This window comes from Hyaena hyaena, unplaced genomic scaffold, assembly GCF_003009895.1.
Source record: "Hyaena hyaena isolate Hyena2069 unplaced genomic scaffold, ASM300989v1 scaffold_248, whole genome shotgun sequence".
Lineage (NCBI taxonomy): Eukaryota > Metazoa > Chordata > Mammalia > Carnivora > Hyaenidae > Hyaena > Hyaena hyaena.
The window spans coordinates 1,495,340-1,517,061 of NW_024080881.1; the positions used below are offsets into that span (position 1 = coordinate 1,495,340).

Here is a 21,722-nt window from a genome sequence, read left to right on the forward strand (position 1 = left end):
AAGATTGTGTACTAGACAGTGAAAAGGGGAAACATATTAAACCAGACTTCAATCTCGTTCGATAGCCAGGCTTACGGGTAATTTAATACCCGGGAAAATTAAGATACGGCTTTGTTTAGGCATAAAGTAGAAAAAAAAAAGGAGAGACGACGGGAGTTTTCGTTGGCCTCGAACAATGGCAATGGCCGTAGCCTCTACAGAAAGACAATAAAGAGTCGCAAACAAGGGAACTGGGGACACAGATCTCAATAGCGGAATAAAGGATGTAAATGAAGAATTGGAAGCCCGGTCTTCCCGACCGGGAGTGGGGACCCTCGCAGGGCATGCCGGTTATTGTAGTCGGGGACATCCCGCTGCACCGCCCACCAGCCGAATCGCCGGGAGCCCCGGGTGGAGGCCGCCGCTCGACCCCCAGCCCCGTAAACGACCCTGCCAGGAAAGGAGGCTGGCTCCACTTTTTTCAAGCCTCGGGGAGTTTCCAAGAGCAACGAGGAGGGGGAGAGAGACTTCGAAGTTACCCTGGAGACGCGCTCCCACCCGCCCCTAGCCACGGGATGCCCTAGATGCCCTTATTAGGACAAGAGACTAGAGGGGGTGGTGCCAAACTGAACGCCCGATGGAGGCTCCTTATAAGGCAGCCTCGGGAGGGAGGCGGGAGTTTGGAGCTGGCTGGGGGGGGACAGGCGGGGGGGTGGCGTACGGAATCGCAGCTGGGTGGAGTCTGAAGGGGCGGGCCTGAATCTCCGGCCCCCTCCTCTTGGCTGCTCGAGGCCCCAGACCGGCACCTCGACACCTCCGTAGAACCGCTGCGGAAGGCTGTAACTTCCTGGCGAGATCGTCGAGCCGAATTCGGCTGTACTTCTACCTCAACCTGGGTCACTTCTGCATAAACCTAAACCTCCTTGAGGGTCTCCTATCTGCAACAAGTCACGAAAATCACTACATGTTCTCCCCTTCCACCCTTGTCCGGGCTCTTACCTCCAGTGGGTTCCCCTGAATCCAACCACGTACCCGTCTCAGAACCCCCTCCCTCCACACACCTGTCCCGAATCCTAGCATCTCCTATTTGTCCCCCTTCTACTTGTTCTCTGGTACCCTCCGTCCTCCTAGCTTTGGCCTTCCCAGCACGTCCCCGATTTCTCGCCCCTCCCCCACTGCTGGGTCTCCACGCTCCGCTCCCTCCCAGGTCCGGATCTCCGGGTCTGGGGGGGGGGGGTGTCCTTCAGCTCCTCCTACGTTACCTTTGTATCTCCATCCCTGTATCCCTTTCTAGATTTCCCTCCTGCAGATATACCTGTATTCATGTGTCCCTCACCCCCCACCTCTCGGGTTTTTCAGAAACCCAGTCTCCAGCATCCTCCGCAAAGGTGAGACCGAACCGGACTGCCTCAGGTTACTCGGTGTTAAGCACCACCCTAGCCAAGCCCTCCCAGCCACACGGGGGCGCTGTCCGCCTTCCTGTCTCCCACAAAGAGGACCCGCCGCTCTTGAATCTGGGGTGGAGGAAAGGGCGGGTCAAGGCTCGGAGGGTCTGGGTGGGGCCCGGCCCGATGGCTGCTTTGGGTCGGGAGGGGCGAGGGGGTGAAAGGGTATAAAGTTCTTGGCACTAACCACTTAGAGCAGTGCAGGGGCGGGGAGGGCAGCAGGATGCTGCTCTAGTTCGTGCCCCGCGTGGGACCACGTGATTGGAGAGATCCCGCCCTAACCCTTTCGAGCCAGGTGTTTGAATCCCGTCTCCAGAGCTGGCAGCGTCCCATTCCCGTCGGCGCGAGGCGCCAGACGACCCGCCCTGGGGCTCATGGCAGCGCCGGTCCGCCTGGGCCGGAAACGCCCGCTGCCGGTTTGCCCCAACCCGCTCTTCATACGCTGGCTAACCGAATGGCGGGACGAAGCAGCCAGTAGGGGGCGCCGCACGCAATTCGTCTTTCAGAAGGTGGGTCCCGGCTTAATGGGGACAGGTGCGGGCGGAGACAGACAGCGAGGCCCGCCCTGACCTAGTATTGTACGCCTACCGCCGCCAGGCGCTGCGCTCCCTCCGGCGGTACCCACTGCCCCTGCGCAGCGGCAAAGAAGCTAAAATCCTACAGCACTTCGGAGACAGGCTCTGCCGTATGCTGGATCAGCGGCTGCAGCAGCACGGAGCATCAGGCGGTGAGCGCTGGGGGCAGGGGTCGGTGGTCCCCTGAGTCTCCCCCAGGAGCAGCCTTCATAATCATCTGGCACACCTTAGCTTCAGACACCTTACTCAGGTCCAAGTTGCTGTTTGAGCTCAGGCTAGAGGCTGGCTCGCACACACAGCCTCACCTGTCTCACGTGAGGCTGGAAGCTTCTCAGACCTTCCCACCTGCTGCATTCCGTGGCGTTGACTCTCTTCTGCTCCCGCAGGTGACCATGCCCCAAGTTCACCGTCTGGAGAGAAGAGTCCAGCCCCAGAAGGGCCAGCTGCCAGAGCCCAGGACTCTTCCGTGCCAGTGAGGAGTGGGCAAGGGTAGCGAGAAGGAAAAATGGGAACAGCAGGAAGAAGACTTTCTGGCCTGGGGGACTTAGCAGGCCTGGGTACAGACCTCTCACTAGTGATGCCTGGCCTTGGGCGGAGGATTTATCCTGATACTTGGCTTTCTCCTCTGTAGATGGAGATACTGAATGGTAACAGAGTCAGTTGAGGGTTCTATGATCAGGTGGTTTAATCCCCAGGTCCAGTAAGTCGTGGGGATTGCTGTTGTTGGCTTTTCTTGTCAACAAGATGGTAGAACTGAGGCTGGGTCAGGCCGATTATGCCCTCACGTTGCTCCTACACACACACACACACACACACACACACACACACACACACACACACACACACACACACACCAGCAACCATCCACCATTTCGCGGTCCCGATTATGCCCTCACGTTGCTCCTACACACACACACATGCAACCATCCACCATTTCTCCACAGCTTTACAGGACACACACAAACACCCACCCACCCACCCACCAGCAACCATCCACCACTTCGCCACAGCTTTACAAGCCGGCCCATCATCTGAGCCATTTTACAGGTAAGGAAACAGAGGCAGCTGAGTGACTTGTCTAGGCCTGTGTAGCCTGCTGAGCTAGAACCTGAACCTCAGCCCTGCCAGGGATTTGGTCTCTGAGGGCTGACTGGCTTTCCTGTTCAAAGCTTCCGTGTATCTTTCAGATTTCAGCCCAGCCCAGAGCAGGAGGCGGTGGCAGCTACTGGCCTGCTCGGCACTCGGGAGCACGGGCAGTCCTGCTGCTGCTCTACAGGGAACACCTGGTGAGCGCTTGGTTGGTCCCAGGAATCAGGGGAAGTCGGGCCGCGGGGCGTGAGGCTCCTGGAGGAGCCTGGACCGGCCCCAGCACTGAACCTGCCTTGGTTCCAGAATCCTAGTGGCCGTAGCTTCCTAACCAAGGAGGAGCTGCTGCAGAGATGTGGCCAGAAAACCCCCAGGGTGAGCACCGAGATGGGAGAGGATGGAGCCCAGTGGCTCTGGATGAGGCCCTGAGACTTCTCTTCCTGGGCGCAAGCAGTGGTTTGGGGCCCTGGGAGCTGAATGTGCGGTAGTGCCAGGAGCTTTCTAAGAGTCTCCTCCCCTGCGGACAGGCGGCCCCTGGGAGTTCTCGACCCTGGCCAGCCCTCCGCTCCCTCCTCCACAGGAACCTGGTTCTCAGGACACACCAGCCAGCCAGGTAGGGTCAACTACAGGGGACACAGGAGGTGCAGGGGGGAGACGTGCATGATGTTCCACGCGGGGCCCTACAGTCGCCCAGCAATCTCAGGCCTCGTGCTGTTGAGATAGGTGGGGGAGGGGAGACCTTACTCCCAAGAGCCCCCGCTGTCGGAGTCCCAAGAGGGTCCGAGAGGCCAGGCGGTCAGTGGGAGGCAGGAGAGGGTACCACAGGTTACCAGAAGAGCAGAAAGGCTTTGCTGGAGGACACGGCATGTAGCGGGGAGAGACGCAGGAAAGGCGCTCCAGAGAGAAGGAGAGTTTGTCTGAGATGTGCTTATTGCAGACTGAGAAAGGTCCCTGGACAGGTCCAAAGGAAGCTGATCTGGGGAGAGAGAACCCGGCATGGGGGTAGGGGTGTGGAAGCCCCCAGACTTGTTTGTGCAGGGTCACGGAGGCTGGCCGGAGAGCCTGCCAGGTGTGAGTGAAAAAGGGAGGTCTGTGTTCATCTCCTCCACCTACCAGGTACTCACTGACCCCGGAGGGTCTGGAGCTGGCCCAGAGGCTGGCTGAGTCAGAGGGCCTGAGCTCGCTGGATGTGGGCATCGGACCAGAGGAGCCCCCGGGGGAAGAGCCAGAAGTGCCAGGAGCAGCCTCGGCTGAGCTGTGAGGAGGAAGGGAGTGAAGGGGACAACGGGGGGTCCCAGCCCTGTCTCCGGCAGCTCTGGCGGAGCTGCCCCACCCACTGTGGGTTGGGGGGCGGGGGGCTGCCGGGCACTGGTGTTCTGGCCTCAGACACACCACCACCCGCTCCCCGCCTCGTAGTGGTGCCAGTGAAGGGAGTGCGCAGCAGCTGTCACTGGAGCTCAGGCCTGGGGAGTACAGGGTGCTGTTGTGTGTGGACATCGGCGAAGCCAAGGGGTGAGTGGGGTGGGGGAAGCGAAGGAGAGGATGCTGGGAGGTGGCAGGGTCAGGTGTCCCGCTCTAGGCCTCTTGTCTCCCAACTCCAGGGCCGGGCACAGGCAAAAGCTGCTCCTCCAGCTACAGCGGCTGCATGTTGCCCACACAGTGCGCAAGCTGCACGTTGGGGACTTCGTGTGGGTGGCGCAGGAGACCAGGCCCAGAGACCCGGGTAAGGGGCATGGACGGAAAGGCAGGTAGCAGAGGCAGGGCCTGGGTGCAGGCGAATGCGAGCTGACAGAACCCTTCTTGGCTTCCTGGCAGAGAGACCCGGGGAGCTGGTCCTGGACCACATCGTGGAGCGCAAGCGGCTGGACGACCTGAGCAGTAGCATCATAGATGGCCGCTTCCGCGAGCAGAAGGTTCCCATGCTGGCCTCGCTGCGCGTCCCGTCCCGTCTGCTCTCGGGCTCCTCCTCGGCCCAGGGGAGCCCATGGCCCTTGCGGCTGGCCTCAGAGCTTCCATTAGAGCTGCACCCAAGCGGCCCCAAGATCCCAGCTGGAGGGTCTGGGCAGGGGGAGCACAGAGGGACTGGGCTGGACCGAGGAGCATATGCAAGAGCCCCCCCGGGCAGGAGTCTGGAATAAATAGGACCCAAAGCTTCGGGAGCGGGACCCAAGCAGCCCAGTCTCAGTACTGGCCACTGGGCTGTCTGCATAGTCAGAAAGGCCGTGTGTAGGCCAGCAGAGGTTTGAAGGACGGGCATCCTTCAGAGGTGGCAGAAGGGCTCTCCATGCGGCTATCCCAGCGCTAGCAGAGGCCGAGGTCGCTCAGGGACAGGCAGAGTAGCTAGGGAGGATGAGGAGGTGGGCTGGTGGGCCCAGGGTCCCATCACGATTCTGAGTGCGACATGATAGGCAGCTGGCACGTGGGCACCCAGGCCTGACCCTGCCTGCCCGTCTGCTTCCTCAGTTCCGGCTGAAGCGCTGTGGCCTGGGGCACCGCGTATACCTGGTGGAGGAGCATTGCTCAGCGGACAACCTCAGCCTTCCAGAGAGCACGCTGCTGCAGGCCGTCGCCAACACGCAGGTGAGCCTGGGGAGGGGCAGGGCCAGGCTGCCAGGGACCCTGTGGCCCACGGCCCCAGCCTAGAGCGCCCTCCTTCTCTTGGGCGGGCTCCCCTTCTTCCCCAGGTCATCGATGGCTTCTTTGTGAAGCGCACAGCCGACATTAAGGAGTCCGCTGCCTACCTGGCCCTTATGACGCGGGGCTTGGAGAGACTCTACCAGGTGAGGCGGTGCATTTGTCCTTGAACCCGGGGCTTCCCCAAGGAAGGCGAGGGAGCAGGACCTCGGCTTCTCAGGCTGGCCCACTGAGGCCTAGGATCGGGCAAGGACTGGCTGGGGGTTGTCCCCTAGAACTCCGTCCCGGCCTCAGTTTCCTCTTCCCTCAGGGCCAAACCCTACGCAGTCGCCCCTGGGGAACCTCAGGGAACCCTGAATCAAGGCCTGGGCCCTCCCCAAATCCTCTCTGCTCCCTCCTCACCTTCAGTGACTTCAACGCAGGAGCCATCAAGAACAAGGTACTGCCTCTCCCCAGCGCCTCGCCGTGTGGCCCGGCCCCAGACCATTCCTGGTAACAGTCCTCCCCTGTCCCAGGCCCAGTCAGTGCGCGAGGTGTTTGCCCGACAGCTGATGCAGGTGCGCGGCGTCAGCGCAGAGAAGGCAGCGGCCATAATGGAGCAGTACAGCACCCCTGCCAGGTAGGCCCGCAGCCCAGCCCCTCAGGGGTCCTCTGCCTCTGCCCTACCTGTGAGGAATCAGCTCAACCAGTGCTTTGTGGAGAGGCCTGGCTCTTCGAGGGCTGGACAGACCCGACTGAGTTCATGGAGGTCACATGGTGACCTAGGAGCCATCTAGGACCAGACAGTATCTCAGCCATTAGGAGAGCCTCCTGGAGGGAGGGCAGGAGGGAGACATTCTGCCGGGTGCAGCAGAGAAGGCTTCTGGAGGAGGGAGTTGGGCCGTGAAGACTGCGCCAAGAATGGCCATACTTGGAGAACATTTGCAGCCGCACGAAGGGACGGTGCACTGGATGGAACAGGGCCTTGAATGCCAGGCTCAGGAGGTGCAGCAGTGGTCCTGAGCCCTCTACCCCATGCTGACTCCTCCTGCCTCTCCCGCGTGATGCTGGCCTCAGCACTCGGAGTGGGCCAGCTGTCCGCTCTTGTCCACCTGTAGAAACTCAAGCACCCCACCCCTACCCCCAGCCTCCTGGCCGCCTATGACGCCTGTGCCACCCCCAAGGAACAGGAGCTGCTGCTGAGCACCATCAAGTGTGGCCAACTGCAGAGGTGACGGCAAGGAAAGGGACGCAGAGTGCGTGCCTGGGGCTGCGTTGCTCTGGCCGCAGGCCTGACCGTCAGCTGCCTCTCTCTCTGTGCAGGAACCTGGGGCCCGCTCTGAGCAGGACCTTGTCCCAGCTCTACTGCACCTACGACCCCCTGACCTGAGCCACACCGTGAGGCCGACCCCAGCCCCCACCCTCACAGGCTAGCCAGCCTTTTAATCGGGATCTTTTGGGCTACAATAAAAATACAAGCATTTGCAGTCTTACATATTTGCGGGTGCTGCCAGGCCCCAGGGGCCTTGTGAAGTATCGGCAGACACTGGGGAGACTGGCAGGTACAGCGATTTTTAAACTGAGCTCCTTCCTCAGCACCCTGGGGCTCCCTGGGAGCCAGCGGGCCACTGCTACTTTGAATCTAGTCCCAGGGCGTCAGAGTTTCCTGATCAAATAAAATTTCCTTTGACGAGAGGTTTTGTAGCTTGGAAAAGAAAAGCTTGAAAAGCACTCAGAGTCTAATTGCCTCATTTTATGGATTGGAAAATGGAGGCCCCAGGAAGCTCCTAGGGTTGAGCCAAGTTGATAGTCTGAGGCCAAGTTGGGATTGAAACCCAAGGTTCCCATGGTCTACAGTGGGGCTTCCCAGGCCCCCTGCAGACCAGTCAGGCCCGGCGTCTGCCGCCTTACTACCTCCCGCCTTCTCAGAACGAGTCTCATGTGCATGGTATGGAGACCAATCCCGGCTTTGGGATGCAATTCCCAGTTCCTATCCATGGGGCCCCCTCAGCCTGAATAGAGACACCCCCCTTTGGGCAGCCCTCCTCCCACAACCTGGCCCCTTCCCCAGTCTGGGGTGCCCTAGATGTTACCCATCCCCCTCAGCCACCAGGACTCCTTCTTTCTCCCTTTATTGCCTTTCTCTTTCTACTCTTCACAACAGCATCTTTCCTCTTATCAGAACACAGTTATCCCTGAGCCCCAGGCTCTTCGGCTACAGGAAACCTCTCCCTCCCTGAGGGCTCCCCACCCACACCTCAGAAAGTGTAGGCCCCCACGAAGACGGTGAGTCTCAGTACAGAGCTGGCCCGGTAGCTCATGAGGGAGTTCATGGTGACCATCTCCAGGTCCAGCACGTACTCCCGGGGGCCCGTCACAGGCCGGGCGAGGACCAGCATGGCGCTGACATTGTTGATTTGCTGCAGGGCACAGTGGGTGGGGGGACATGCAAACTGTATCAACCTATGTGCCAAGACCCTGCCCTGGCACCCCCTCCCTGTCCCGTTTCTTGCACCCACAACCAGTTTGCTTTGAAGTAGAAAGCCCTAGCCAGGCTGGGACTGCAGGCTTTCATCTGGCTCTGTGATACCCTTGGCATCGCGTCTCTCGTGCCCCCCAGGCCCCTGCCCTCAGAAATCTCCGACTGGTGGGGCGCCTGGGTGGCTCAGTAGTCTAAGCGTCCCAACTCTTGGTTTTGGCTCAAGTTGTGACCTCACGGTTCAAGTGTTCGAGCCCCGCATTGGGCTTCACAAAGACAGCACCGGGCCTGCTTGGGACTCTCTCTCTCTGCCCTTCCCCCTACTCATGCTGTCTCTCCCAAAGTGAAGAAATAAACTTAAAAAAGAAAAGATCTACCACTGGTATTCTTCCCACCCTTCGCATCTAGTTCTTTTGTCAAACGGGGGGGGGGGGGGGGAGGGCGGGGAGGTCAACTGATGATTCAGGGCCAGGTGGGAGGGTGGGAGACTCGGGAGCCATGGGGCCTTTGGTGACCTGGAGCAGGCAGACTTCCCTTTAGAGCATTCAGTTTGAGAAAGAGAAAACAAGGACTGATACCAGATAAGCCCTTGGGCCCCTCCCTCCTAATAGTTCCACCAGCAGAGAGCCGGGTGCTTGTACCGCAGGCCCCTGCACCAACCCCCACTGCCTCTTTCTCCGAGAGAGACCCTGCCGTGTCTGTTACCTGGGCTGGCCTCTCATGCAGTGCCTTGTTCTAAAGGTGAAGAAATTGAGGCCAGATATGGAAACCAGTGCAGGGACTCAAAACCCCAGTGTCCAAAGGCCTCGTTAGAATTATACTTAACAACCTGCGGTTTGTACCAAGGGAATTTAGAATACCCCTACCTTTCTACAGAAATTGCACCTCCCGGGGGGCGGGGCTTTGAGAGAAGAGGCGGGACATGGTGATAAAGCCGAGTCTCCAACTTACGGTTTCCTGGAATTCAATTTTGGATTATGCATGTCAGTTGAGGGGTGGAGTTAGGGGAAAGCCTTACCCTAATGTAGAAGTCCCCCTGCGAGTTTCCCGCACGGATCTGAAAGGCATTGTAGGCGCCAGGGTAGACCGAGGTCGCTTGGATCTGGAACACATCGGCGGGCACACTGCGCTCCGAGGTGATGCTCATGTAGCGGTGGACGATGGACGAGGGCTGCTCCCGGCACAGGGGGTTGGAGGCCGGACAGAGGCAGCGACTAGAGACCCCGAGATGGGGACACGAATGAGGTCCTAGCCCGTACCCCAATTTGGCCCCACCCCTAAAAAGGGGATCCCGAAAGGATCCACTCCTGCTAGAACAGTATGCATGGTTTAGTCATAAAGGACTACAACTCCCATCGGCCTGCAGGGCACTTCCCAGCCCAAACAGCAGAGCCCTCTGGGAGTTGCAGTTTCTGCGGGGAGGGCTGTGCGAGTGGACTCACTTGTCCGACACCTGGACGTAGGGCTCCACGCAGCGGTTGGTGTCCACGCAGCGGTAGCCCCCATGGAAGTTGACACAGGTTTGGGCCTCAGAGCACTGGTGCGTGCCCAACTCGCACTCATCAATGTCTGTGTCAGGGGAAAGGGGCTGGAACCCAGACATCAGGCCACCAGCCCCTGATACCACCCTACCCGCTGCACCAGGGCAACCTGTACCTTGGCAGAGGCGCGTGGCCAGAAGCTGGTAGCCCTGCGGGCAATGGCAGGAGAAGCGGCCAGGTTCATTGACGCAGCGGTACTGGCAGAGATAACTAGAGTAGCTGCACTCGTCAATATCTGAGGGAGAGAGGGGATGACGGCTCTGGGCCAAGGGCAGTCCTCTCTCGATTCAGTCCCACAAACGTTTACACGGACAAACCTGGCTCTATGTTGGGCTCAGCGTGGACAGATGAGGGGGATGAGACAAGCCGAGCAAAGCTCAGGAAGGGGACAGAGGACTCAAAGAAACATCTGCCCAGACTGCCAAGCTCACAGGCCTCTCTGCCCCCGCACTGCAAGACAATACTAAAGGAAAGCACTGCGAACCTACAGGCTTGGCTTCAAGTCTTGACTGAGTTTAAGGAACCTCAATTTCCCTGTCAAAAAAAATGAGCCTCGAGGGCCCAGCCCGCCATAGTTTTTGGTAACTCTCCCAATTCCTGTAGCCTACAAACAGCCTAAGCACACAGGCCCCTCCTACCAACCGTGAGCTGCATAGGCTTGAGCCAGGTTTTCTGCTCTGGCCATCTTCATGATGCCTAGCACCGAGCCGGGTACCAATGGGGCCTTACACAGCGGCAGCACATGACAGAAACAGGGCACATGGCCAGCCGACATGGAGCGAGAAGTGGAGCCCTGGTGCCATCTCACCCTAGCTGTATGATCTTGGGCAAGTCACTTAACCTCTCTTTGTTTGAAGGACTTTATGCTTACTTTTTTTTTTTTTTTTTAACAATCCTCCCACTAAACCTGGAGCGAGATATTACCATCCTCAATTTGCAGAGGAAGGAAAAATTCATGCTTACATCACAGGGTTGTTGGCAGGATTAAATGCAGCCAAGTACATACAGGAAATGCATCGCGCAGGCAAGGTTCTCAATAAATGGCAGTTCACCTTAAAACGCTGTGGCTTGGGGGGTGCCTGGGTGGTTCAGTCAGTTAATCATCCGACGCTTGGTTTCGGCTCAGGTCATGATCTCACGGTTCGTGGGACCGAGCCCCGTGTCGGGCTCTGAACTGGCAGTTCGGAGCCTACTTGGGATTCTCTGTCTCCCTCGCTCTCTGCCCCTCCCCAACTTGCGCTGTTTCTGTCTCTCTCAAAATGGATAAATACACTTAAAAAACAAAAACACAGCTTGGAACTTGATGAAGCCTGTCTTGTCATTTGCCCACTTAATCCTCAAGACAACCCATTTTACAGAAGTAACGGGCTCCAAACAGTGGCTTGCCCTAGTCCAGGATTTGAATGCAGGGCAACCTAACTTGCCAAAAGGGGAGCACCCACATCCTTTGTCAGTCTCCCCACTGAGCTTCGGTGCTCCCTACTGTTCACCCCCCAGGCTGCCCCCACCAGGCTGGGAGCTCTGGGGAGGAAGGTCCGCAGGTGCCCTGCAATCAGCTGGCGGCGGGGGGGGGGGGGGGGGGGGGGGGGGGGGGGGGGCGGTAGAATTCACAGGAGGGTCATGAGGACAGAACGGATGTGACACAGAGACATCAAATGGACTGTGTGGCAGGAAACACAGCATGACACAGGGCCTGGGAGACCAATGGCGGCACACAGGGTTGAAGCGGAGCTCTCACCATTGCAGGAGAAGCCATCCCGATGCAGCTCATAGCCCTGGTGGCAGCGACACAGGAAGGTCCCATAGGAATTAAAGCAGCGCTGCTCACACGGAGCCCCCATGTCACATTCGTTCACATCTGGAGGTGCAGGGGGAAACGGGAGTGGTGAAAGTCAAGGAGCAGCCCACTTTACCCAGGGTGGTCAGAAAGGGAGCTCCTCTGCCCCACACCACCCTGCCCAGGACCCAGGAGCTGGCTTGGCCCAGCCCGGCCTCACCTACACAGGAGCGGTTGTTGGGCCCCAGCTGGAAGCCTGGCTCGCACTGGCAGCGGAAGGAGCCGGGCAGGTTGACACAGCGGTGCTGGCAGTAGCGATAACGGCACTCATCGATATCTGGGGTGGAGGAAGAGGGAGGGCGGAGGGCACAAGTCAGGTGGGCCTCAAGGCCTCACCACTGATACTTTTTTTTGAGAGAGAGAGAGAGCGCACATGCACCCGTACACCTGCAAGTTGGGGAGGGACAGAAAGGAGGGGGTAGATGATCCAAAGTGGGCTCTGAGCTGCCAGCAGAGAGTCTGATGTTGGGCTTGACCGTATAAACCGTGACATCATGACCTGAGCCAAAGTCAGATGCTTAACTGACTGAACCACCCGCAGTCTTGCCTGGGTCTAGGGGGCTGGGTTGGGCCAGGGCAGCCAGGACTCACACACGTACCCTCACAGTGCTATGACTGGGGACGGGAAGCAGAGGTGGCGGGGAAGTGGGGCAAAGCCTGACGGTGGGCTGGAATAGGGGGTCAAGTGCAAGGGTGACAGCCAGGCTAAGGGCACAGGGCAGAGACTAGAGAGTCTATTCCCCGGACTTACCCACACATTCAGGCCCAATCTTGCGGTAGCCATCGGGGCAGGTGCACTGGTAGGAGCCAGGTAGGTTATGGCACTCCTGGCTGGGGCGGCAGTCATGTAGGGCCTGGGCACACTCGTCCACATCTGCAGGGGACACCACTCAGTCCCCACTTGGGAGCCCACACACCACCCAACATGACAGACACCTCACCACGGAGGACACAGGTCAGGTACCACTTGCCTGGGTGTGTGAATAAAACCAGAGCTCCCAAAACAGTAGCTCGCGGATTAGACCCTCCCAACAGCACAAATGATGGTCTGTCAGCCCGGGAGCCAACGGGAAAGGCACCCCTACCCTGTGGGATTCCCATGCCGGAGGGGCACAGGAAACAAGGCCCCGCCCATAATCCCAGGCACACTGATTCCAGGCCCTTCCTCCAAGGCCCACGGCACCCAGGGGTGGGGTCCAGATCAGGAAGCCAGTCGAGGACAGAAGCTGAGAAGCAGAGCTCCTGAAGTATGTGTCCAGCAATCGGGGAGGGGGCTCCAGACGGTGGCTGGAGCGGTGGGACAGGGGCGGGGGGCCACATGCGGCAGGCCCCACGCAAAGCGAGGATCTGGATGGCGTCCCAGTAGCCCTGAAGAGGCTTTCAAGCAAGGGAGCAACTGAGGTCTGAGTTTTTAAGATGCAGTGATAGATGCCTGGTAGGAGGACCGGAAGTCCCCGTGCGAGGGTGACCCTCACTCACCCACACAGCGCTCTTGCTCGTCGGGTTCATAGCCTGGTAGGCAGGGGTTGGGGTGTTCGGCAGGGGGCACCGGTGGTGGCGGTCCCTCGCCATGCAGGTCATTGATGACAGCAGCTGAGCGGGGCAGGCACAGGTAGCCCCCATAGTGGTTGATGCATTTCATCTCCCCCTTGCAGGCCTCGGGGATGGTCAGGCACTCGTTGACATCTGTGGAGAGGGGCCTGCTGGGCACAGCCAGTCTCCTGGGCTGGCCGTGGGGTGGGCGGCACGCAGGAGCCCAGCCTGGCCTTCTAAAAACTGTGTGACCCAGGCAGGGCCTTCCCTCTCTACTCAACTAGCTAAAGTTGCTTGCCCAGGACCCTTTCCCAAGGACTGCCAGGGCTGGTGGTGGGGCGGGGTGGCTGTTCCCATAGTCTCCCCTGCCCCCATTCTCTTCCCCCAACAGGGTCTCTAGCCCTCCCCAAAGCCCTTAGCCCTGGCTCGGCCCAAGAGTGATGTGCAGGCCTCCTTACCCACCCCACAGACACCGCCCTCCCGGGACATGATGGGACAAACCAAACAGGAAAGTGATTAGAGGTCTCCAGGACCCAGCTCCTCTGGGCAGTGCCCTGTTGCTCTCCTGCCTGCTGAGGGCTGGGGGCAGGGTGTCTTGAGTTTCCCTGAGAGGGAGGGGCCTGCATGGCTTCTCCTCCCCTAACTGAGCTGGCCCCCAGAGGATCAGAGCTGGCCTCCGCCAAGCCAAGCTCGGCAGAGGACAGGCATCGGGCTCCCAGTGCTGCTCTGGGAGCTGAGGCTGCAATCCCCTTCCCAGTTCCCGGAGTCCTGGGCGTGGGTCCGTCCCCCAGGCAACACTCACCCCGGCAGTGCTGGCTGTCGGGGTCCCACTCATAGCCATCTGTGCATTCCTACAAAGGGACCAGAGATGGCCAGTGGTCCTCCCCAGTCCCCTTCAAATGACCAGGCCAAGATCAGGGCCTGAGCCTGGCCACCCTCCCAGCCTGCTCCAAACAAAGGCCCCCCAGCCACTTCACCAACCAGGGGAGGGGAGAGTCGTCCCGCAGCAGCAGCCACCCCAGGATCCTCATCTCTGTGTCCCTGCCCAGCCCAGCCCAGGCCAGTGGCCCCACGGTCCCCACCGTGTAGCTGTCGGGCTCCTCCGAATCCTGGGGAGATGCTGCCCCCAAAAGTAACAGCAACAGCGCCCAGAGCAGCAGGGAGCCGGGGAGGCACGAGGCGAAGGGGAGCATCCTGGGGCTGGAAAAGTGGTGGGCGAGGGGGTGGGGCGGGAGGTGGTTAGGGAACTTCTGCCACGCACCCCCCATTCCCCGCACCAGGATTCCGCGCCCGGACCCCGGCCGCCTCCCGCTCGGGACAGTGCTTGGGGCCCCGGAGCTTCCCAGGGCCGAGGGCCCACTCCTCCCGCAGGCCGGGGTTCGGGGCCCACCCGCCCCGGGGCCACCCCGCCCCCGCCCGGTCCCCCAGTGGCGCGGGCCGACGAGCGCGGGCCTCTCGGCTCTGCGCTGACGCCGACTCGGCCGAGACTCCGGCTCGCGCCCTCCCCCCACGGACGGCCACTCACTCGAGCCCGCGACGCCCCTGCGGCCCGGGTCTCCGGAGGCTCGGCTGGTTCGGGCAGTGCCTGCGGGCAGCCGGACGGGCGGACGGCGCAGCTCCCTGGACGCGCGGCCCCAGGAAGCGCCCCCCGCCCGCCCGCCCGCCGCGGCGCGGCCCACCCCGGCGCCTCTGCCCGCCCCTCGGCGGATTCCTGAGCCCGCGCCAGGGGGAGGGACCCCGACCCCCCGCTTCTCCGCCCCCGGCCAGCCGCAGGCCCCCACCCGGTCCCCCGCGGCGCTGCCCGGAGCCGCCTCCCGGCACAGGGCCAGGGTGCCCCTAGCGCCCGATCCTGGGGGCACGGCCTTGATGCCAGGGCCCCCAGACTCAGCCAGGGGAACCCGCGGGCCCTCACTTTGCGCACCCCAGAATGTCATCCTGCGCACCTGGACCCTACCTAATCCGGGCTCCTCAGATTCCATCCTGTGCACCCACATCTAAATGCCGGGGCCTCCACACTCTGCGCCTCCCAGAAAGACGTCCTGGGCACCTAGACCCCACCTAATCCTGGGGCTTCCAGACCCTCACGCTACGCCCTCCAGAATTTTATTCCGTGTACTCGGACAGTCACTCTGTAAATACTAAAACTTCATTCGGGGTCCCCAGGCCCTCGCCTGGGGACGAGACGCTCCCAGGCCCAGAACTGTTCACCTCTGTCCCTTCTCTCCTCCATCCCTGGGCCGTCAGCCAGGCGGTCCCTTCACTCCAGGCCCGCCTCCTCGGAACAATCTATCCGGGCAACTCCAACTGTTTGGGAGAGGGGGCGGCGGTTCCCTTTTGGCCCAGAATGAATGGAAGCCCCTGAGAAGGCGGGCAGGGCTGAACTTGGGCGCACAGGACGCTAGGGTCCGCCGCCAGTGCCTTACCGGCCCTCCTCCCAAACGCACCCCCAGCCCTCCCCCGCCACCTCCGGGCTCTGCCTTCTCTCCCAAGCAGGGCGCGCCTTTCGGGGAGGAGTTTAGGCGGAGTTGGCTCCCAGGAAGGGGCGGGGCCTCTCCCTGCCCACGTCTCAGGGCGGGGCCAGACGGGAAAGGGCAGCGAGTGCAGACGTCTCCCGCGTCGGGCCGAAGACGTGCAGGAACTGTCGAGCCCTCCCTTCCCTTTCCCACCCTTGTTTATCCTCAAGATCGCCCCCAGTGCGGCCCCGCCCAGGGAGAGGGGGTGCCGGTGCGGGCACGTGGGTACCGATATCAGCCCTTGGGGTTCAGGGTGAATTGAAGAGTGTACCCCCCAGCCCCTAGACCCTTCCCAGCCACTGGGGCGAGGAGGCTAAAAATAATAGTTCTTTAAAGCCAAAAAGACAGACAATAACAAGTGTTGGCGAGGTTATGAAGGAATTGGAACCCTCAAACACTTGGACGGGAAGTAAGATGGTCCTCTTTGAAAAAGCTTGGCCGGACCTCAAAATGTTACCACATGACCCAGAAATTTCACTGCCATGTGTATATACCCAAGGGAATTGAAAGCATATGTCCATAGGAAAAGATCTATGCACAACATTCATGGCAACAGTATCCATAAGAACCAAAATGTAGAAGCAATCCAATGTCCATTAATTGATGAATGGATGAACAAAACGTGGTAATACGATGAAATGTTATTCTGTCATAAAAAGGAATGAAATACTGATATGTACTACAAGGATAAATAATGAAAATATTACACAAGGTGAAAGAAACCAGACACAAAGGTCCTCATAGACCATGCATGTGACATCCAGAATAGACAAATTAGGGTTTGCCAGGGGAAGGGAGGACTTTATGGACATGGGTTTCTTTCCGGGTGATGAAAATACTCTGAAACCAGATGGTGGCGATGGCTGCACAATTATGCAAATACACTAAAGCCACTGAATTGTATACTTTATATTTTTTTAATGTTTATTTATTGACTTCTGAGAGATAGAGACAGCATGAGCAGGGGAGGGTCAGAGAGAGAGGGAGACACAGAATCTGAAGACAGGCTCCAGGCTCTGAGCTGGCTGTCAGCACAGAGCCCGACGCGGGGCTCAAACCCACAAACCATGAGATCATGACCTGAGCCAAAGTCGGATGCTTAACCAACTGAGCTACCCAGGCGCCCCTGAATTGTATACTTTAAAAAGGTAACTTTTATGGCATGTGAGTTATGTCTCAACAAAGTGGTAATGAAAAAAGAACTAAAATAATGGTTCTTGGGGCACCTGGGTGGCTCCGTTAAGTGGCCGACTTCGGCTCAGGTCATGATCCCATAGTTTGTGAGTTGGAGCCCTGCATTGGGCTCTGTGCCGTCAGTGCCGAGCCTGCTTCAGATCCTCTGTTCCTCTCTATCTGCCCCTCCTCCACTCTCGCTCTCTCTCAAAAATAAACATTAAAAGATAAAAATAACAATAGTTATTACTAAGACATATAACCTTTCTGGGAACCAGCATGCGCTTCACGCAACCTTCCTGCCAAGCCAGGGAAGGGGTGCCGTCATCACCCTATTTCTCAGACGACAGAGGCTGAAATTTGTCCAGGCACAGCCAGAGTGTAAGGACAGGATTTGAACTCAAGTCACTCTGATTCCAAGACTCTCTGGGCTCTTTGCTCCAGCGTAGAGTATTAAGAACCCACCATTTGAACACCTATTCTGTGCCAGCCAGTGTCACAGATGCTCCATGGTCATTCCACTCAAAGGAATTGTTGCTGCCACTTTGAGATGAGGACCCGAGGCTGAGAGGGGAACGGCTGCGTGCACAGGTGGCGAGATCTGAACCTCCATCTTTGTGCTCAGACCTCAGTGCACTTGCCGCTCGGACTTGCCTCCCTGCAACGCTTCTCCTCACCTCCAGGACATTGACCTTCCCTGCCCTCACCCCTTCTGCGCTCCATCTGGCCCCTCAGGCCCACCCAGACCCCTCATCCCCATCCCTAGACTGTGGTAAGAATGAGGAACAGAAGGCAGTGGCTGCCACTTACTGTACCCTAGAGCCTGAACTTTCCTGTGTAAAACCCATAACAACCAATTGTTCGGTCTGCAAACATCCAGGCTTGCTCTGTGCCCCAGCCCCGTGCTGGGTGCTGAGGACACAGGAACATCAGTCGCCTCTGGCGTGGCTGGGAGGCAAATGCCGAGTGCAGACAGGCACAGCAGGGGCTCCAGGGGCCAGGGGCCAGACCGGAGGATGGGGAGAAGGGAAGGCTTTTTGGTGGGTACCCTTGAGGTGACTGAGCTACAGGACGACCAAGAGTGCCTCTCCAGGGGACACTGACCGCCCTCCACCCCCACCCGGGTGTCAGGAGCCCATGGGATCCATAGCCCCCTGGGTTTCCCTGTCACGACACTGATGGCCGTACACTGTCACTGCTCACTTAGGAGCTGTCTATTCCTGTTTCCTTAAGGACAGATCCACCTTTATATCCCTAGAATTGTCCAGAACTGGGTGGGCAGCGGGCCTCTGCTGAATAAAGAAAAAGGGTGGAGTGGGGAAACAGGCAAGCAGAGGGCTGGAGAAGACAGAAGCCTGAAGGTCTGAGGCGGCTTCTGTGTTCCGATGCCCACCCCTCCCAACCTGGTTTCCCCTTCGTGGTTTCTCCAGCTCCACCCCCTCAGCCCCTCCAGAGTGGTTTGCACAGCTTCCTGCTTCCAGTACTCTGCCGGCAGCATCATGGCAATTGCCGTCTCCCTTTCCTGCCTCCTGGCCCTGTCTGTGGCCGGCCTGGCCGGAGGCGTCAAGGGCTCCCTTAGGAGCCAGGTAAGTGCCCCCCGCCTTCTTCCCATACCCTTCCTTTTGCAAATCCCATGCCCAGGCCTCACCCTTTCAGAAACAACAGCCTTATTCCCATTTCTCAGAGGGGGCAACTGAGGCTGGAAAGGTGATTGCCATGCTGAGGGAGACAGAGCAGGCTGAGCTGCTGATCCCCCGCCCAATTCCTGCAAGGCTGGGAGGCGAGGTGTGGTCCCAGCGATGACTCCTCACCTTCTCACGGCTCTCCCCTCCCACCCTCCACCCGGCCCCCTTGGTTCCCTGCCAGGACCCAGGACCCCAGCCGCTGGAGCTGAAACAGGTCTTCACCTTGTTCCAGATCCAGTACAACCGGAGTTACTCAAACCCAGAAGGTATCAGGGGGCATGTACAGCTCCAGTCCAACCCCCTTTCTCCCATTTAATAGATGAGAAAATCAAGACTCGGGTGGGGAACAGGCTTGGCCAAAGGCACTAAGCATGACAGCGGCAGGGCTGGAGATTGTGCTCCCTGGTTTCCTAAATGTACACGTGGGGACGGGATCGTTCTTTGCTATGAACTTGGAGGGCAGGTGGCAGCTGTCGGGGGTCTGCCCCAGGCGGAGAGGACCCCCTTGCCTCCAGAGCCACTTTTCCTGTGCCTCCAGGCAGCGGGCTGTGCCATCATGAGTTCACTCAGAAACACCAAGCTGGAAACTCTCCACCCCAGGAGGCCACAGCCCTGCTCCTGCTCTCTCTCTGGGTCTCATCTTCCACTGGGGGGCGGGGGGTGGTCTGGGGACACCTTTCAGGCCAAGCTGCCCATGCCATGGGCCTGTACCCCCCCTCCTCCCCCACCTTCATCATGTTTCAGCTCCAAACCTGCAATCAGAGGTGTGAATTGGAGGTGGCAGCATGTAACCTGGCAGGAAGCCAGTCTTTGATCACCCACTTTTCCTTTCTGAGTCACTTTGCCTTCAGACCCTTTACTTATCTTCTCCGTGGGTAGGCAGAGATGTCCCTCCTTGCTGCCTCGGGGTGGGGTGGGGGGAAAGATAGGCCAGGAAGCCACTTCCTTGGCCCACAGGTCTGCAGTGGGGCCTGCAGGGGCCACAAGAGAGGAGCGAATGCTCACCTGGGTGAGTGTGGGAGGTAGGATGCCTGGCCAGCGGCCACTTCCTGCCCACGGGGGCTGGGAGGCAGCCTAGGACAACCCCCTTTCCGGCCAGAGTATGCACGTCGCCTGGACATCTTTGCTCGCAACCTGGCCCAGGCCCAGCAGCTGGAGGAGGAAGACTTAGGCACGGCCGAGTTTGGGGTGACTCCATTCAGTGACCTCACAGGTAATGGACACTTCCCGGACCTGAGGTGGGACGTGGGGAGGCAGTGACTTCCCTGGGGATACTGGCAGGTGGACAGGGGAGACTTTCAGCTTTCTCTTCCCAGAGAGGGACCCCGGGGACCAGAGTTGTGTGGCCCAAATCACAGACAGCACGGGCAGGTCTGGGCCCCAGTCCGGTTCAGGGGTGAGGCGGCAAGTGTGTGTGTGGGGGTGCATCCTAGGAAGAAACCTGGCTTCTCTCTGGGCCCCGACACCCCTGCCTGCCTCCTAGGGGGTTATGGGGACTCAAATAACCGAGAATGTGGGTGGTTGGAGTGTGTGAGGCAGACTGTGGGGGAGAAGGGGACAAAATGGTGACCCTGGTGGCCCTGCCTATCCCGCAGAGGAGGAGTTTGGCCGGCTCTATGGGCGTCGGAGGATGGATGGAGAGGCTCCCAATGTGGGCAGAGAGGTAGGGTCTGAGGAGTGGGAGGAGTCCGTGCCCCCAACCTGTGACTGGCGGAATTTGGATGGAGTCATCTCATCTGTCAAGAAGCAGGTATCTGCCCCAGCACGGCCTAGTCCAGCCCTGGTTGGGGGGGGTGGGGGGAGGGAGGAAGGGGGGCAGGGGTGAGGCCCGGAAACCTGCTCTGCTGCCCTCCTCCTGCAGGAAAGCTGCAACTGTTGCTGGGCCATGGCGGCGGCAGGCAACATCGAGGCCCTATGGGGCATCAGATACCACCAGTCTGTAGAACTCTCTGTGCAGGGTACGGCTGACCAGAGTGGGGCCGGTGGGGGGGGAAAGGGGGGCACGGGGGGCCAGGGCACAGCCCACCCACATTGTCCCTTCTTGCACCAGAGCTGCTCGACTGTGGCCGCTGCGGAGACGGCTGCAGGGGCGGCTTCGTCTGGGACGCGTTCATGACTGTCCTCAACAACAGTGAGTGCCCTGCCTCTCTGGGCAGCTGTGGGGGGCGGGGAGGGGGACATTCAGGAGCTGAGCCTCCTCCCCGGCCCTGCTTATCTCCAGGTGGGCTGGCCAGCGAGAAGGACTACCCATTCCAGGGGAAGGCCAAACCCCACCGGTGCCTGGCCAAGAAGCATAAGAGGGCGGCTTGGATCCAGGATTTCATCATGCTGCAGGACAACGAGCAGAGTGCGGGCAGAGGGGGAGACAAGGGCAGGCATGGGGGGTGGGGGAGGGAGAGAATGACCGGGACAGGCAGACCAGGATGGAGACAAACAGACTGGGCTACAGACAGAGATGGAGGGAGAGAGAGGTGAAGGGTGGGGGTGTGCCAAGAACAAAGGGCACAGAGCAAGTGAGGCCCAATGGCACCTTCCACCCCCAGAAATCGCCTGGCACCTAGCCACCGAAGGCCCCATCACCGTGACCATCAATATGAAGCTCCTGAAGGTGGGACAGGATCTGGAAGGGGTGGGTGGGGCGGGGGAGAGGCATCTAGGGGAGGTGGCCTCAGACTCTGCCCCTCTGTGTGCCGCAGCAATACAAGAAGGGTGTGATCAAGGCCACGCCCACCTCCTGTGACCCCTTGCTTGTGGACCACTGTGTCCTGCTTGTGGGCTTTGGGAAGACGGAGGCAGAGGTGGACAGGCGGGCAGGGGCGGCCGCGTCCCAGCCTTATCCTCGCCGCTCAATCCCGTTCTGGATCCTAAAGAATTCCTGGGGCGCCGAATGGGGTGAGAAGGTGAGAAGGTGACCTACTCGGGGGACAGGCCAGGGCAGGCCTCTCCCTACCTTCGGGCCCTGATGTCCCCTTAACTTCCTAGGGCTATTTCCGGCTGTACCGAGGGAATAATACCTGCGGCATCACCAAGTACCCACTCACTGCCCGAGTGGACCGGCCGGTGAAGAAGCGCCGCGTGTCCTGCCCTCCCTGAGCCTGTGCCACAGCCCTCAGCTCTCTCCCGCTGTGCCAGCCGTCTCCCTGCTGGGCCCACCCAAGGCTTTTGCCTGTCCTCCTCATCTTGCCACAGCTTGAATAAACCACGACAAGCTCCCTGGTTTCCAAGTGAACTCAGCTGGGGTGCGGAAACGGGGTGGGTGGGGA

General features: G+C 59.7%; 3 protein-coding genes across 3 annotated transcripts; 2 read left to right on the forward strand and 1 right to left on the reverse strand.

Moving 5' to 3' along the window:
• The first annotated feature begins 1,559 nt into the window (after positions 1-1,559).
• On the forward strand, positions 1,560-7,192 carry MUS81 (MUS81 structure-specific endonuclease subunit). The gene is made up of 16 exons (XM_039244768.1): positions 1,560-1,933; positions 2,022-2,151; positions 2,386-2,471; positions 3,187-3,285; positions 3,392-3,460; positions 3,613-3,698; positions 4,202-4,342; positions 4,502-4,597; positions 4,687-4,808; positions 4,901-4,998; positions 5,549-5,665; positions 5,770-5,865; positions 6,030-6,158; positions 6,235-6,338; positions 6,846-6,929; positions 7,022-7,192. The coding sequence occupies exons 1-16, from the start codon at positions 1,799-1,801 to the stop codon at positions 7,086-7,088; spliced, it is 1,659 nt and encodes a 552-aa protein (XP_039100699.1). The 5' UTR covers positions 1,560-1,798; the 3' UTR covers positions 7,089-7,192.
• A 244-nt stretch (positions 7,193-7,436) lies between these two features.
• Positions 7,437-15,495, reverse strand: EFEMP2 (EGF containing fibulin extracellular matrix protein 2). The gene is made up of 12 exons (XM_039244771.1): positions 15,043-15,495; positions 14,614-14,680; positions 14,171-14,288; positions 13,891-13,939; positions 13,035-13,241; positions 12,307-12,429; positions 11,716-11,832; positions 11,457-11,576; positions 9,834-9,953; positions 9,620-9,746; positions 9,196-9,391; positions 7,437-8,118 (listed from the first exon to the last, which is right to left on the reverse strand). The coding sequence occupies exons 1-12, from the start codon at positions 15,080-15,082 to the stop codon at positions 7,957-7,959; spliced, it is 1,446 nt and encodes a 481-aa protein (XP_039100702.1). The 5' UTR covers positions 15,083-15,495; the 3' UTR covers positions 7,437-7,956.
• A 2,758-nt stretch (positions 15,496-18,253) lies between these two features.
• CTSW (cathepsin W) lies at positions 18,254-21,671 on the forward strand. The gene is made up of 10 exons (XM_039244881.1): positions 18,254-18,360; positions 18,641-18,725; positions 19,559-19,672; positions 20,055-20,209; positions 20,321-20,417; positions 20,510-20,590; positions 20,681-20,806; positions 21,003-21,067; positions 21,156-21,359; positions 21,442-21,671. The coding sequence occupies exons 1-10, from the start codon at positions 18,274-18,276 to the stop codon at positions 21,550-21,552; spliced, it is 1,125 nt and encodes a 374-aa protein (XP_039100812.1). The 5' UTR covers positions 18,254-18,273; the 3' UTR covers positions 21,553-21,671.
• Positions 21,672-21,722: the final 51 nt, after the last annotated feature.

Bases quoted from the DNA above. Each gene is read 5' to 3' on its own strand.
- MUS81 (XM_039244768.1), top strand. From the start codon at position 1,799: ATGGCAGCGCCGGTCCGCCTGGGCCGGAAACGCCCGCTGCCGGTTTGC. The intron at 4,598-4,686 runs GTGAGTGGGGTG...TCCCAACTCCAG, and splicing joins GACATCGGCGAAGCCAAGGG to GGCCGGGCACAGGCAAAAGC. The intron at 4,999-5,548 runs GTTCCCATGCTG...CTGCTTCCTCAG, and splicing joins GCCGCTTCCGCGAGCAGAAG to TTCCGGCTGAAGCGCTGTGG.
- EFEMP2 (XM_039244771.1), bottom strand. From the start codon at position 15,082: ATGTGGGTGCACAGGATGGAATCTGAGGAGCCCGGATTAG. The intron at 11,833-12,306 runs GTAAGTCCGGGG...CCTCCACCCCAG, and splicing joins GATTGGGCCTGAATGTGTGG to ATATCGATGAGTGCCGTTAT. The intron at 9,747-9,833 runs GTACAGGTTGCC...CCCCTGACACAG, and splicing joins GGCCACGCGCCTCTGCCAAG to ACATTGATGAGTGCGAGTTG.
- CTSW (XM_039244881.1), top strand. From the start codon at position 18,274: ATGGCAATTGCCGTCTCCCTTTCCTGCCTCCTGGCCCTGTCTGTGGCC. The intron at 18,361-18,640 runs GTAAGTGCCCCC...GTTCCCTGCCAG, and splicing joins AGGGCTCCCTTAGGAGCCAG to GACCCAGGACCCCAGCCGCT. The intron at 21,068-21,155 runs GTGGGACAGGAT...TGTGTGCCGCAG, and splicing joins TCAATATGAAGCTCCTGAAG to CAATACAAGAAGGGTGTGAT.